General features: G+C 45.8%; 2 protein-coding genes across 2 annotated transcripts; one reads left to right on the top strand and one right to left on the bottom strand.

Moving 5' to 3' along the window:
* Nucleotides 1-5,770: 5,770 nt before the first annotated feature.
* LOC127781957 (uncharacterized) lies at nucleotides 5,771-9,167 on the top strand. Its single transcript, XM_052309028.1, has 6 exons — nucleotides 5,771-5,921; nucleotides 6,044-6,084; nucleotides 6,806-6,969; nucleotides 7,764-7,863; nucleotides 7,942-8,111; nucleotides 8,328-9,167. Exons 1-6 carry the CDS (start codon nucleotides 5,854-5,856, stop codon nucleotides 8,871-8,873), a joined length of 1,089 nt encoding a protein of 362 aa, XP_052164988.1. The 5' UTR covers nucleotides 5,771-5,853; the 3' UTR covers nucleotides 8,874-9,167.
* A 560-nt stretch (nucleotides 9,168-9,727) lies between these two features.
* LOC127781956 (oligopeptide transporter 1-like) lies at nucleotides 9,728-13,584 on the bottom strand. The gene is made up of 6 exons (XM_052309026.1): nucleotides 13,306-13,584; nucleotides 12,731-13,173; nucleotides 12,465-12,562; nucleotides 11,494-12,325; nucleotides 10,662-10,844; nucleotides 9,728-10,581 (listed from the first exon to the last, which is right to left on the bottom strand). The coding sequence occupies exons 1-6, from the start codon at nucleotides 13,385-13,387 to the stop codon at nucleotides 9,961-9,963; spliced, it is 2,259 nt and encodes a 752-aa protein (XP_052164986.1). The 5' UTR covers nucleotides 13,388-13,584; the 3' UTR covers nucleotides 9,728-9,960.
* Between the last annotated feature and the right edge of the window lie 463 nt (nucleotides 13,585-14,047).

Genomic DNA, 14,047 nt, shown 5'->3' with positions numbered 1-14,047 from the left:
ACGGGCTTGCGTTGTCGCTGAGAGCACCGTCGTTGGTCTGGGCGGTGCGAAGGAGGAGCCACCGCCGACGAGAAGGCCGCCGCAGCCTCGCCGACATTTCCGCCGTGCTGCCCACATCCTGGCGGAAGAAAATGAAGAGGGAGAGGAAGAAAAAAGAGGATGTAGAAAGTGTCAGGGTTATGGATACCATATACATAATAGTAGTTGACTAAATATCGGCAGGACCCACCACATACCATGTCTTATACGGAAACAACCTTCGGATATAAGAGGAGTTCCGCATAAGAAAAGACAACTAGAGTTGTACATGGAAACGACAAGAACTACTCGGATTGTATCCATATTGGTTTCCCTAATTTTACTTGGATAAGGGGACACCTATGGGTATAAATACAAGACCCCTTAGGAGGAGAGAGGACACGGAACAATAGATCAAGACACAAGATCAACATACAAGCCAACATACGTCAAGACAAGACGCCGGATATCGACTTCAGAGATAAGCCTACGAAAACCCTATATGGTACCTACGGGAACCAAAGAGAGGAATCTAGCGCTATCTCTGATCTCGCCGGGCACAGATTCGAGGAGGAAGACTACCATGTTGCCGACTACGTGATGATACTTCAGTCCACTATATCGACAACAGTTAGATAGGCTACCCCAAATATTGTACTGGTGTATTATGGTGAATAAGAGCAACGACCAGCTTCGGCTAACAGGAGTAGGGTTATTACCTGACAATTCAAGGGCCCGAACCTGTATAAAAATCCTCGTCCCCATCTCTTTTACCTCAATCTCGCATATATCCTAGTACCAATGATTCCCATACTATGCAAATACCGGAATCGCAACATCAAACATCGACAAAAATCCTCGTCCCTATATCTTTTACCTCAATCTCGCATATATCCTAGTACCAACGATCCCTATACTATGCAAATACCATAATCGCGACATCAAACATCGACAGAAAGAAGACGGGGGCAATTTGGTCAGAAAAATCTAGAAATTTCAACGAAAGGGTAAGTAGTGGTGCATCTCGAAGGCATGTTAAATTGTAATGGCATACTTCCAATTTCGTGAATAATAATGGTATTTTTTCTAAACTTGTAAATTTATAATGGCATGGATCTAATTAACCCATTTTAAAAAGATAAAGGAAGAGAGAGAAGAGCAGCGGGCTACAGATCTGTAGCCAGCTGCAGCACGGATTCCAAGACATAATGTGTGTATGACATGTGGGACCAGGTATTAATAGTATAGTAAGCAACTATTGTATGAATTGGCTATTACATTGGCTATAGATGATTTAGATCTAGTAGTGGGCTATACTATTAAACTTGCTCTTAGTATACTCTTTAACCACTACTCCTTCCGTCCCAAAAAAAAACTCAACTTTTAGAGTTTGAATTTTGTCCCAAAAAACCAACTTCTACCATCCTACCTACTCCCACCACGTAAAACGAGAAGTTTTATTCCTTCAATACCCTCTAACTACCTATCACCATTATTACTTTTTTTTAAGAATGAGGGATATTTTGGTTATTTTTACTCTCTTATATTTTTGTATTGGGATACTAGAGTTTGATTTAATATGAGACAGAGGGAGTAGTCTTTAACCGATGGAGTGTTTCATAACAATAATACAATATGATGAAAAGTGTGATGGCAATAATGTTTCTTGATCCTACAAATTTAATACTTCGATTACCATAAAATATAATAACTTCTACGACTAGACCGACATTCTCTTCCTAACCAATCAACCATACTATTACCAGCTCTAATGGTATATGCGTTGCCCATAGCATTGAAAAACTCTACTTATCTCACGCATTTCTTATTTATTTTTGATAGTCATACATTTCTTATTGATTGATCTAACATAGAGGAATGGAGTCGATTAGAGCTCACCATTGTCTAAGAGACGAGGGAGGTCAGTAGTGTTATGACATCTCACCAAAAAAGAGATAAATGAGGTGCCACGGAGACCGACATATAAGATTTTCTTTTAGATAATAGGAATTTATAAGACTCGACTTCATCCACGGAGGTGTATACAATATAAGAGAGAGAAGCACATGTGACGGTGACTTTGACAAGTTAATCGTGTGAAAGTTATTAGCAAGAAGGTGGTGAAACGATGTGCAGATGCACGAGTGGAGAGTAGGAGGGTATGTAACAAGAGTAATATTTTTGCACCAAGAGAAATAATAGTCGGATGAACTACAGCTTCGTTGACCGCTGAAAAATAAGAGCGTGATTATATTTTTCAAACAGCCGGTGATTGATAGTAATAGGCAAAACCGTATAAATCGACAATGACAATACTCCAATCTTCTTATATGCAAATGTATATATATTTCTGTCACCGTTTGGTACCGTACAAAAAATGGACGCACCTTTTGACCTGCACAATGGCCTGCGAAAGCAAATATTTCCTCCGTTTCTAAATATTTAACGTCATTAATTTTTTTAAATATATTTAACCATTCGTTTTAATAAAAAAATTAAGTAATTATTAATTTTTTTTCTATCATTTGACTCATTGTTAAATATACTTTTATGCATACATATAGTTTTACATATTTCACAAAAGTTTTTTTAATAAGACGAACGATCATGCTAAAAGATCAACAGAGTTAAATATTTTGTAACGGAGGGATGGAGTATAGTTTTATTACTCTCGTGTCATCCCCGTCACTTTACTTGTCAGTAGTATCTTCTTATATGCAAATGTTGCTAATCATGCCGTCAACCAAAGGAAGCTTCCTCCGATCAGCACAAAAGCAAAACTGCAGACATAATTCAGCGTGTTTTGACTGCGAACCACGGACCGCAACCACTCCTCTCCTCGTGATTAATCACGCTGCTAATCCAAAAGCAGACAGACAATGTAATCACGGGCCCAAAATTGTGCCGACATCACGGGCCGTCACATGAGGCGGAATCCGATTCGTAATTGGGCTTCGTGTCCTGTAAAGTGTACCCCCATACCCACAGTAACTGCAAGCTTACCACTACTAGGGGTGTTTAGATACTAATAAAAATAATCTGTAAACCGCTAGATAAATTTATTAAGTCTAATTAATTTGTTATTAGCAAATGTTTACTATAGCTCCACGTTATCAAATCATAGAGCAATTAGCCTTAAAAGATTCAATTCACAAATTAGTCGTAATCTGTGCAATCAGTTATTTTTTAGCATATATTTAATACTTCATACAGGTGTTCAAATGTTCGATGTGACAGGGTGTAAAATTTTTAGGTGGGATCTATATAAGCCCTACAACAAAAAGCAATGGGACAACAAAAAAAAAATCTCTGCTACTGAGCACCTGGCACAGTGATTCGGACAAGAAGCAAAATAGTACTATACCTGAGTAATTCGGAATCTCCTTGTGTTTATCTCAGATTTATTTCTGGAATCAGACTTCCTTGAGAATAGTACTATCACGGTAGTATTATATCCAGTTTTGGCTGAGTCAGCAATAGGTCCCATATCAACCTCACATGTCAGGAGCTAGCGCTTTCTTCCACCTCTCTGCTGACTGGAGCTGTCGAAGGAGCAAACTGGGACGTTGAGGTCTGGGGTGACTGGACGTGTGTTGAGTAGGAGCACTCGATGTCACCGTCATCATCGTTGCAGTCATGGCGGCGGCCACCGGTGACTCGGTGAGGCTGCTCAGGCTACTGGAACTGCGGCCTAGCCCATTAAATACTACCTTGTTGGCGGGGACGCGGGGTTGAGGCGTGGGCTGCTGGCCGTGACGATGGGTGGTGGGGGAGGTGGTGGCGGTGGCACAATGGTCGCTTGTGCTTATGCCTGTGTTAACGAGAAGCAGATCTTGGGTGGAAGTTGCTGGGATGGAGATGGCGGCATAGACAAATGTCGGTGTGGTGGTGGTGTATGCGAGCGCCGGCATAGGCTTGCCGTGTTTGGTGGTGTCCGGCTTGTCGGTGGTAATGGACTCGTAGAGGAGTGGGAGGGTGAGCGATGGCTTCGGCTCTGGTGGCTTTGGCCCTTGACGGAGAAGGCGGAGGAGTGGCTTGGGCTCATATGACGTGGCCTACGATGAGGCCACCTTCGCCACACCCTTCACCGCCACCTTCACCCAAGGAGTCTTCACTTGCAACGACACCGAAACACAGTCTTGGCATCTTCACCTTCACCTAGAGGCACTGGAAACGGGGGCACCACTGTTGTTGTTGCCACCCCACCTTCTGCTATCCACCACCCCATCGCCATCGGCGCTGATATCACTCCGGGAAGTCAGAGCGAAATGAGGCATCCGCCGATGAGCTTGCCACGAGAGGCGCCAAGGAACGGGAGGCACCAGTAAGAATGAGAGAAGAGGAAGGGTCAAACCGTTGACGTCAAGCTTTTACTCGCCGGCCGCTACCATTCTCTTAACCAGTCCCTCATCTTGAGGCTGCCACGCCACTACCGCTGGTCCCTCATCTTGAGGCCGCCACGTTACCACTGGTCCCTTATTTTGAGGTTGGCACTCCGCGGCATCCATCACTTCTCATGTTCGCGATGAGGAACTAAGGAGAGATAGAGAGCAATGTTGGGGGATTGCAGATGGAGTTCGAAAGAGAGATGAATCAGAGATGGAGAGAGGGAGGGGGATAGCACTAACATTTAGGGCCTACCTAGGTCCCACTTGTCACATCAGCTAAAACTGGGGACTAGATTTCTTGGGTCCTTAGTTACACCGATTTTCAAGTTAAGAAACGGGTTGGTATTTTGGTTCGACAGCGTAATTCAAACTCAACGTCAAAAGAGGGACCTAATGTGAACCTATTCCTTCTCCTTTCCCCTTCGGAATAAGTTCACTTCATGACCCTCAAAAGTGATCGACTTCCCCGTCGTGGAGGAAGTCGACCGGCGGGGGTTGCGCTTGGCGTCGTCGATGGCCGAAGATGGAGGCGGAGGTCGAAGGCGGCGGTCCACGCGGTCGAAGCCGGCGGCGCAGCCGTGCCGGGGTGGAAGAGGGAGGCGGCCACTTGGGCCCGCTGCGAGACGAGCAGGACGGCGGCGGCGGCCACAAGTTCCGGCCCTCCGAGCTAGAGCAGGGCCGATCCACCCACCCGCCACCGCCGTCGCCGCCGCTCCGGCCTTTGAGCGCCCGCCGCCGCCGCCGCCACTCCAGCCTTCCACCGCCCGCCGCCGCCGCTCCAGCCCACCACCGCCGCCACTTCAGCTAGCTCCCGCTGCCGCCACCGGCCGAAGGGGAAGAAGGGGAGAGAGAGAGAAGGGAGAGAGGGAGGAGGAAGAAGGATGACATGTGGGGTCCACATGTCAGTGGGCCCCACAATTTTTTTATGTGTGAATGACAAATGGGTCCCACGCATATTTTTTTATTTCTACCGCCACGTAGGTGCCACGTCAACGCCACGTGTAACAAAGACTCGGTCAGTATTGCTACGTAGACGCCACGTCAGCAAAACCGCCTCCCAAAACTGCCCAAGGAGTCAAATTGCACCGGTTTTAGGAGTTTGGGGTCCGAGATATCCGGTTTTGTAGTTTAGGGTCATAGTTTAGATTTCGATCACATCTGAGGGTCATGGAGTGAACTTATTCCTTACCCTTGTCTCAAACACAGTGTAAGGCCACATAACGCATTTGGGCTGGAATTTGAACTGAAATTCCGGCCATAAGTTAAATGGGCTGTATTTGGGCCAAAAGTGGGCCTAGCCTTTCTTAGGCAGGAGTGGCCGAGTGGGTCCAAGAGCTCACGCGGCTTCTCTCCTTTGAAAAGTCAGCAATTGTCAACCGAGCGACCGAGCGAGAGAGGGGAAGTCACGAGGCGACGGAACCGGAACCCTAGCTAGCGCGCGGCGTCCATGGGGAAGGCGGAGGCGAGGTCCAGGGAGCACGGCGGGGGCGGAGGAGGAGGCAGCGGCAGCGCGGGGTAAGAGAATCCCCGCTTTGCCCTCCCGCACTTTCTCCCCCCGCGAGTTTCCGATCGATCTCGCCCTCATGGGGCGTTCTGATTTCGTGCGGTTTGGTTTGCGTTTGCGTTTGCGTTTGCAGGAAGATCTTCGTCGGTGGACTGCCCCGTGACACCACGGAAGGTAACTTGCTTGATTTCCTTCTCTAATTGTGTGAGCTGAGATTCTGCGATTTTTTTTGTGTGTGTCCCGTGCTGGATCTGGTGGGTCTCATCACGATTCGTTTACGGCGTTGGGGGTATTACGATCCGTTGTTGTAGGTAGTTTAATGTGTGTGCGTCCACAATGGATTGTCAATCTTGACCTGATTAATTAGGTATGCTGGTGAACCACGTTGTATTTTTGTAGATGTATGGGAATTTACCGTGTCGTGAACCTGATGAAGGTGGGATACTGGGACATGCGTCGGCAATTTTTATAATGTTATCATGTGGTCGTTGGTTGTTTTGATATCGTTAACTTAATGCATACAGTATTTGTTTTGAGTTTTGATCCGCTTTTGTCCATACCATTGATATCGCACTGTTCTAGGTATAATAATTTATTAGTAATATCCAACCAAAATGTTAGTTGATTCATAAGAGATAATTCCGATTATGTGATTTAATTTAAGATATGTTGCTTTTACTTAATGAGGTTCAAGGTTGCAATTGAGCAATGTAGAATAATTAATGAGGCATGATGGATTAGCTCTTGCTTGCACTAGAACGGTTATTATTTTCTCAATAACCAATCTGATTCCTGTAGTTATAATATTCATATTTGTCAATTGAGTGATTAATAGATTCTCGTGGTAGCTCTGTTTTTGTGATACTAATTTGGTTTTTGCTATTTTCAATAACAGCGGATTTTGTGAAGCATTTTGGCCAGTATGGAGAAATAGTTGATTCAGTGATAATGAGGGATAAGCACACATCTCAGCCAAGGGGCTTTGGCTTTATTACATATTCTAACCCTGCCGTTGTGGATAGAGTGATGGATGATATCCATGAATTCAATGGAAAGCAAGTAAGTTTTGCAGAGCATTGTTCATACCTGCACTGTTTGTATGTATGTACTAGTACTACATTTAGTGTTTGTACTTTCGTGTTACTGCTCTAGATAACTTGGCCCAACTATCAGTCTGTTGTGTATTCATTCAAAATCTTGATCTTTTAGTCAATTTTATTTGTCATTTCGATTACACCATTTAGCTTATTTTCTTTATAATTTGGCTGTCCTAAACGTCAATTAATTTTGTATGGGGTGAGGACAATAAAGACCTGTTATATGTCAGGACGAATTAATCTTATGCCATTAAACTTGTAGTTTTTCCTACATGGGCATTCATCATACTGTTTTTATTTTGTTGTTCATGAGGATTTCACAGTGCATAAGTTTCTTTTTTTCAATTACCTTGCTGTGAAGGTATGCTAATTGGTTACAAGGCTGTCTATCTTTATAGACATGTTGTCTCAATTAGCTCTAAGCATTTGACATAAGCTAGATTTTTGTAAACAATTAATAGTATGAGCTTCAATTTGTTTTGGTTTATCAATTTATTTGATTTCTCTGTGCACAAACAGGTTTTGCCTTAGCTATGCAGCTGTCGAAAGTTCCATTGTTGACATGCACTATTACGTGCTTGTTAGTTAGTTATTGCTTGATAATTTTCCTTGTTTGCTTTATCTTGTTCTCTGTGTGTTGTTGCTTGATGCCTTTGAATTGATTCCCTATAAGTGCTACAAGTTCCCTATTCCAGTGTTCCCACATGTTCACAGCTTAAAACTAAGCGGGTTTGCCTTTTCTCTTGTTTTTTCCAGGTTGAAATCAAGAGAACCATTCCAAAAGATTCTATGCAATCAAAGGATTTCAAAACTAAAAAGATATTTGTTGGTGGGCTTCCTCAAGCACTGACAGAAGGTATTTGTCAATATGAAATATAATTTTTTCCTGACATTTCTTTTATCTGATGGTCCTTCTACATGTATGATGTATCAGATGATTTCAAGCATTTCTTCCAGAAATATGGCCCTGTGGTGGACCATCAGATTATGCGTGATCATCAAACCAAGCGTTCACGAGGCTTTGGATTTATAGTTTTTAGTTCTGATCAGGTTGTAGATGATTTATTAGCAAATGGAAATATGATTGATCTTGCTGGTGCAAAGGTGAGTCTTGTGCACTTCATTACACAAATGTTATCTGTATTTTTATGGTGCAATGCAACTTGTGTAACCATTGTCAACTTGTCTGCCAAAAGAAGTTGCATTTTTCTGTTGAAATTGACAGCTGTGCTGTTGTTGTAGAATGTGATGCTCAACGGGTAATTGGTAGCAAGGACGTATAGGTTTATATTGATAGAACTTCGGTCATTTGCTTTGTAGGTGGAGATCAAGAAAGCAGAACCAAAGAAATCCTCAAATCCACCACCATCATCACATGGTAGTGCCTCTAGATCAGCATATGGTAGGGATTCTAGGGGTCATTCTTCTGGCAATGACTATGGTGGACTGGCCAATGCTTATAGCAACTACAACAGTGGTGGATTTGGGCCTTATAGGAACCATGGAGTTTATGGTGGTGGTAGTCTCAGTGGTTATGGTGGGATAGGTGAATATGGCGTTCAGTATGGCCGTTACTATCCAGGATTAGGAGGATCTGGAGGCATGCCTTCTTTTGGTTATGCTAGTCGTGTTGGGCCATATGGAGGAGGTTTTGAGGGACCTTACGCTGGTGGGAACTTAAGTGGATACAGGCGTGGTGGTGATGAGAGCTTTGGTGGCCTCAGTAGTTCTAGCTTTGGTGGCGCTATGTATGGCGGCGCAGCATATGATCCTGCACTAGGTGGTTATGCATCTGGTAGCACACCTGAAAGAAGCAGGGGAAATTTGGCTGGTGGTTCAGGCCGGTACAATCCATATGGACGATAGAGATGCCCTTGAAGGATTCGACCCATGATAATATTCTCAGCAATCTTACTTCCTCATTGCCTTCTTTTAGCTTCTTATATGGTGGGCATCTTAGCAATGCTAGTACCCTTATTAGATTGAGCGTGTGCACAAGTCATTTATTCTGTACATGTTTGCTAGTTCTCCTGAGCTTAAAGCTTTAATCGGTACCATGTAGTGATCAGACTAGATGTTGTAATGATGGTTTTGTTTGGGATGAACGGAATTCTGGTATTGTTAGTTTTATATCATCTACGAAGTAAGTTTAAGCTGCTCTGGTATTGTTCTGCTCTGCTTTGTGTGGGAGAAATGTTGGAAACCGTGTACTTTAGGGCTCCATAGCTGTCTCAACCTTCAACCGTGCATTTTTCCTTGGCTTTTGTCCTTGCATACTTATGCCCTATAGTTGGAACACACCAGTGTACTTTCTGGCTCTGGCATTTTTCCTTCTCTTGTAATTACGGGGTTCATCGGTGTAAAGTTTTGACGTGTCACATCGGATATACGGATACACATTTAAAGTATTAAACGTAGACTAATAACAAAACAAATTACAGATTCTATCTGTAAACTGCGAGATGAATTTATTAAGCCTAATTAGTACATCATTAGCAAATGTTTAATCTAGCAACATATTGTCAAATCATGGAGCAATTAGGCTTAAAAGATTCGTCTCGCAATTTACACGCAATCTGTGTAATTAGTTATTTTTTCGTTTATATTTAATACTCTATTTATGTCCAAACATTCGATGTGACATGAAAATTTTTGCCAAGGGATATAAATAGGCCCTACGTACTTCTGTTGTATGCAAACTTGTCATGAATCTGTGTGAATTCCTGCAGAACAAGCACATGCGTTTGACATATAATCAGACTATTCATCACTACATACATAGTTACATACGGCGCTTTTGTTTTACGCACAATTACACAGTAGTGCTGTGTGCTGATCTTTTCCAATGCCATTTTTGGTCAACGATCATTTATAAACTTGAGGAGCTATATAAACCTATAATCCTAACTGCCCTAAGTTTTCCCAGCTGATTGATGCCAATGGTCTGCTCTGCTCACTGCACCGGGCAGCCGGGGGCGCTGACCCCGGGCGCCGTGGGGCAACGAGCCAGGGCGCAGTGGTCGTCCACCTGCAGCCCCCACCAGTTGACGCCATTGATGCCCCTCGACTGCAGCACGGCGTACGAGAGGATCCCCATGAAGGCCACGCCGGCGTCCAGCCCGGCGGACAGCACGTAGTTGTGCCGCGCCCACCACCCCTTGTACCGGCGGTACACGACGTAGTTGAAGGCGAGCCCCACGGCGCCCCACATGAGGTAGTTCACCGACCTCGCCGGCGGCATCATCCCCGTGGCGCCGAGGAGCACCGGCATGTTGACGAGCCCGATCCACGCCCTGCCCGGGAACGCCCGCGACAGCGCCCACACCGGCACCGGCGCCAGCGCGCCGGCGAGGAAGAAGTAGTTCATCTTGGCGTACAGGCCGAGGCGGCCGAACATCCGCAGCGGGCCGACCACCCCCCAGATGATGGAGGCGTTGAAGAAGACGTCGTCGCCGGGGCACGTCCACGGGCTCCCCTGCGGCAGCTTCGCCGGGTCGCAGATGTTGCTCACGCTCTCCAGCAGCCACCACGACGTCCCGAAGTACACCGACGACGCCAGCACCGTCCCGACGAGCTGCATGAACAAAACCGGGCGAATTCGCTCACATTCTCCTCCGACGAATCGATGTCCGGATTCAGCCGATGGGGGCTCACCTGGACGATGAACATGGAGCGTGGTGGGATCTTCATGTAGTGGCCCAGCTTGAAATCCTGCAAGAACATGATCGCCTGGGACATGCTGATGTAGCCGTACGTCTTGAAGGCGACGTTGGCGAGCGGCCTCCCCGGGTACAGGTATCCGATGATCAGCTCGGTGATCACGTTCAGCCCAGGTTGCTGTCCAAGAAACCAAAAAGAACCATAAATTGATCACGAATTCACTATTCATGAGTTTAAGAACATCTCTGAGGGAGCTTTTGGTAGCTACTTCTTCTCCTAGAATCAAAGGCTCTTTCAAATAATCCCTTTCTTTTTTGGCCATACTAAAAAATTGTAATTGTAGAATTGAAAAAATAACGCCGCAGTGCCGGCGCTACGTCTCTAGAGCTAGGTCGTTTTTTAGGTCGCTTCTTCTGTTGTGAGAATAGGCTTTAGCTCTTCCTATCTAGTATTCCCGTCCCCTGCTGTTCTTAGTTTTGGGCTGTAAAAATATGTTTTATTCCTCTTAATGAAAAACACGCATCTAGCGTATTCCCGAATAAGTAGCCTTTTTCTTTAAATTTTGATAAATTGTAATTATATAATCTAGAAAATGAACTGAAGGCAACCGAATTCTGATAAATTGTTTAAATTATAATTCAGAAAATAAAGTAGAAAGCAACCAAATTCTGAAAATTTGTAATTGTAGAATTTAGAATATGAACTAGAAAGCAGGAGCTAAGAAACATAACTTTTTTCATACTCATAAACGGATTATTTCTTAGAATTTTAAGCTCTCTAAACATATCCTAATTATTACGGAGTTAGTCTGGAATGAATGAGTCACCTGATTGGTGGTGGCGGTGATGATGCCGATGGGGAGGGTGAAGAAGAAGGCGAGGCCGGCGGCGAGGAGGACGCCCCAGTACGGGAGCTGCAGCTGCTGGCCGAAGCCCTCGCAGGTGAACACGGAGAGGCCGAGCACGGCGACGAGCATCACCTGGAACCACCACTGCGGCACCGAGGCGTAGTTGCGCTTCATCAGCCTGGTGTGCACGTCGCCGCCCTGCCCGCTCACCGCCGCCTTGGTCTGCCGCCATATCGACCCGCCGTGGAAGAGCGCGACGTGCGACAGCGTCGCGGCGAGCGTGGCGAAGCTGAGGCCGTAGGTGAAGGCGAAGAAGATGCTCAGGTTGATCTTGCCCGCGGCGTCGTACCCGGCCTGGCTGAACTCGAACGTCGCCGTGTCGAGCACCTGGTTGACGTCGTACCGGCTGCCGTTGGCGGAGAACACGTGGGAGGAGATGATCGGGAACCGCTTGGCGCCGTACGCGTCGGCCCAGTACGCCGCCGGCACGATCACGTAGACGATGAGGAAGAAGCCGGCCATGATGTTGACGATGGCGAACGCCGGCGTCGACAGCGGCGTGCCGAGGAAGCCGGCCACCGTCGCCCAGTCCAGGCCGAACGAGCCGACGCCCAGGCCGTACACGCCGGAGCCGATCTGCTGCGCCGTCACCGACTTCTTCCACACCAGGCACACCACCGAGATGGTGGAGATGGTCGGGAACAGGTAGTTCGGCACAATGTAGTAGGCGAAGCTGGTGATGAGCACGGTCAGGAAGAACTGCAGCCTCGTCGTCCCTCCCTTTGGCCTCTTCTCCTTCTCATGCAGAGCTCTGCATTTTTTTTTGTCATAGCCACCAATCAAAAATCTCAACACACATATTACTACTTCAATTACAGAATTATTATTATTACAGCTTAAGAACAGGTTAGTTTTCAGAGAAATGAGAATGTAATTACAGAATTACAGACCTGAAGAGTGAAACCTGTACCAAGTTTGAAGGCCACCACATGTAAGGTGAGTCCACAAGAAACTTTCTGAAGAGGCCAGCCCAACCATATCCCATCAGCTGCCCACAAACACAGAAAGATTAGAGCCAAAAGAAAAAAGAGATTAAGACAGCAAACCAGCAACACAGAAAGATTATGAACCTGAAAATCAGTACTTCCAACTAGAACATGGAAACAATTTTCAGGACACAATTTGTCAGGTGTCAGTCGAAGTCACATGTATGTACCTGGGTTGTCTGGGTGAGCAGCATGGCAGCAAGAGGATGAATCTCCCGGCGGTAGAAGGCCTTAACAATGGTGATAATGCCGACGGCGTAGACGGAGTTGGATCCGGTGTTGGCGAAGATGGTGATGAGCACATGCTCCTTGAGGTTGAACGGCCCCGGGTTGAGCGAGAACGACCATGGCGTGCCCTTCACCCTGAACACCTTCTTGGGGAGGCAAGCAGCCATCAGCTTGCCCAGCGGCAAGACGACGATCTGCACGGACAGCGACGAGATATAGAGCGGATTCTGCCGGTAGCCGAAGAACTGGTTGGAGAAGGCCAGCATCGCGCAGGAGATGAGCCCCAGCAGCCATGTCCTGAACGTCAGCGCCGGCAATGCCGGGTCGTCGGTGATCGGCACCGTCAGCCGCACCTCCTCGATCGGGCAGTCGTCTACCTCCTCTTCTGCACCACAAGAACATCGAACACTCTCATATCTTTGAGCATAAAAAGGAATTTCTGAACATCAAACAATGCCATGTTTTCTGAACAGCAAGAAAGAAGAAGAATCTTGGGTGGAGAACTGAACGAACTCACCGGTTTTCTCATCTCTGCTCTCTGGATTTTCGCTACTCCGGTGACCTTCCAGGCTGCTGAGCTCAAGCCGTGGTTGCTCCATTGGTACTGGTCCTCGCCAACCTTTCACCTAAGTTTGGAAGCTTATATATCTCCCAAAAAAAAAGGTTCTTTGCAGAGTGTACTATGGAATTAGAGGCCCAGTTGGTAGCTGGTAGTTCCTGCCAAATGACAAGGAGAAAGGTTAGGGGTTGTTTTCTCACCCTCTTGTGCTGCAAATGAATGTGCTTGGTGCACTTCAGAGTTCTCACCCAACAGAGCTGCTTCTTCTCCAGTTCTTTTGGTCCCCTTTCACTCCCATCTTTTTACATTGCCAATTCACTGTTATGAATGATAGGCCAAGTCATTTATGTGGGGAGATAAAGATTGGCAAATGTAGCTTGTGGGGCATCTGCAAAAAACTTTATTTTTTATCTGTTCTTTTTACATTTCCAGTTCAAAGTTGTGAATGATTGGCCAGTCATTTATGATGGGGAAGATTGGCAAATATAGCTGGTGGGGCATCTGCAAAATCTTTATTTTTTCTCTGTTAAAAGAAGAACTTATTTGTTGATTTATGGTGAAAGTGAATACATAAACAACTAGCTACTTACTGTATGAAATACTTGAAGATTGTGACTGGTTTCCAATGTTTCCATGATTTTCATCTAAATAGTGGTTTCCACCATGTATCTACCCCCACTAAGGTAAACAAGCCTCTGCT

Source organism: Oryza glaberrima, chromosome 8 (genome assembly GCF_000147395.1).
Source record: "Oryza glaberrima chromosome 8, OglaRS2, whole genome shotgun sequence".
Lineage (NCBI taxonomy): Eukaryota > Viridiplantae > Streptophyta > Magnoliopsida > Poales > Poaceae > Oryza > Oryza glaberrima.
The sequence above is the reverse complement of the archived record's forward strand: the minus strand, read 5'-3'. Positions and strand labels throughout refer to the sequence as shown.

What these genes read in the sequence shown, in the direction of transcription:
- LOC127781956 (XM_052309026.1), bottom strand. Translation starts at nt 13,387, where the DNA reads ATGGAGCAACCACGGCTTGAGCTCAGCAGCCTGGAAGGTCACCGGAGT. An exon ending in GTACAGGTTTCACTCTTCAG is followed by an intron (nt 12,326 to 12,464) that starts GTCTGTAATTCT and finishes AAAAAAATGCAG; the next exon opens with AGCTCTGCATGAGAAGGAGA. An exon ending in TCACCGCCACCACCAATCAG is followed by an intron (nt 10,845 to 11,493) that starts GTGACTCATTCA and finishes TTTCTTGGACAG; the next exon opens with CAACCTGGGCTGAACGTGAT.
- LOC127781957 (XM_052309028.1), top strand. Translation starts at nt 5,854, where the DNA reads ATGGGGAAGGCGGAGGCGAGGTCCAGGGAGCACGGCGGGGGCGGAGGA. An exon ending in TCCTCAAGCACTGACAGAAG is followed by an intron (nt 7,864 to 7,941) that starts GTATTTGTCAAT and finishes ATGATGTATCAG; the next exon opens with ATGATTTCAAGCATTTCTTC. An exon ending in TTGATCTTGCTGGTGCAAAG is followed by an intron (nt 8,112 to 8,327) that starts GTGAGTCTTGTG and finishes TTTGCTTTGTAG; the next exon opens with GTGGAGATCAAGAAAGCAGA.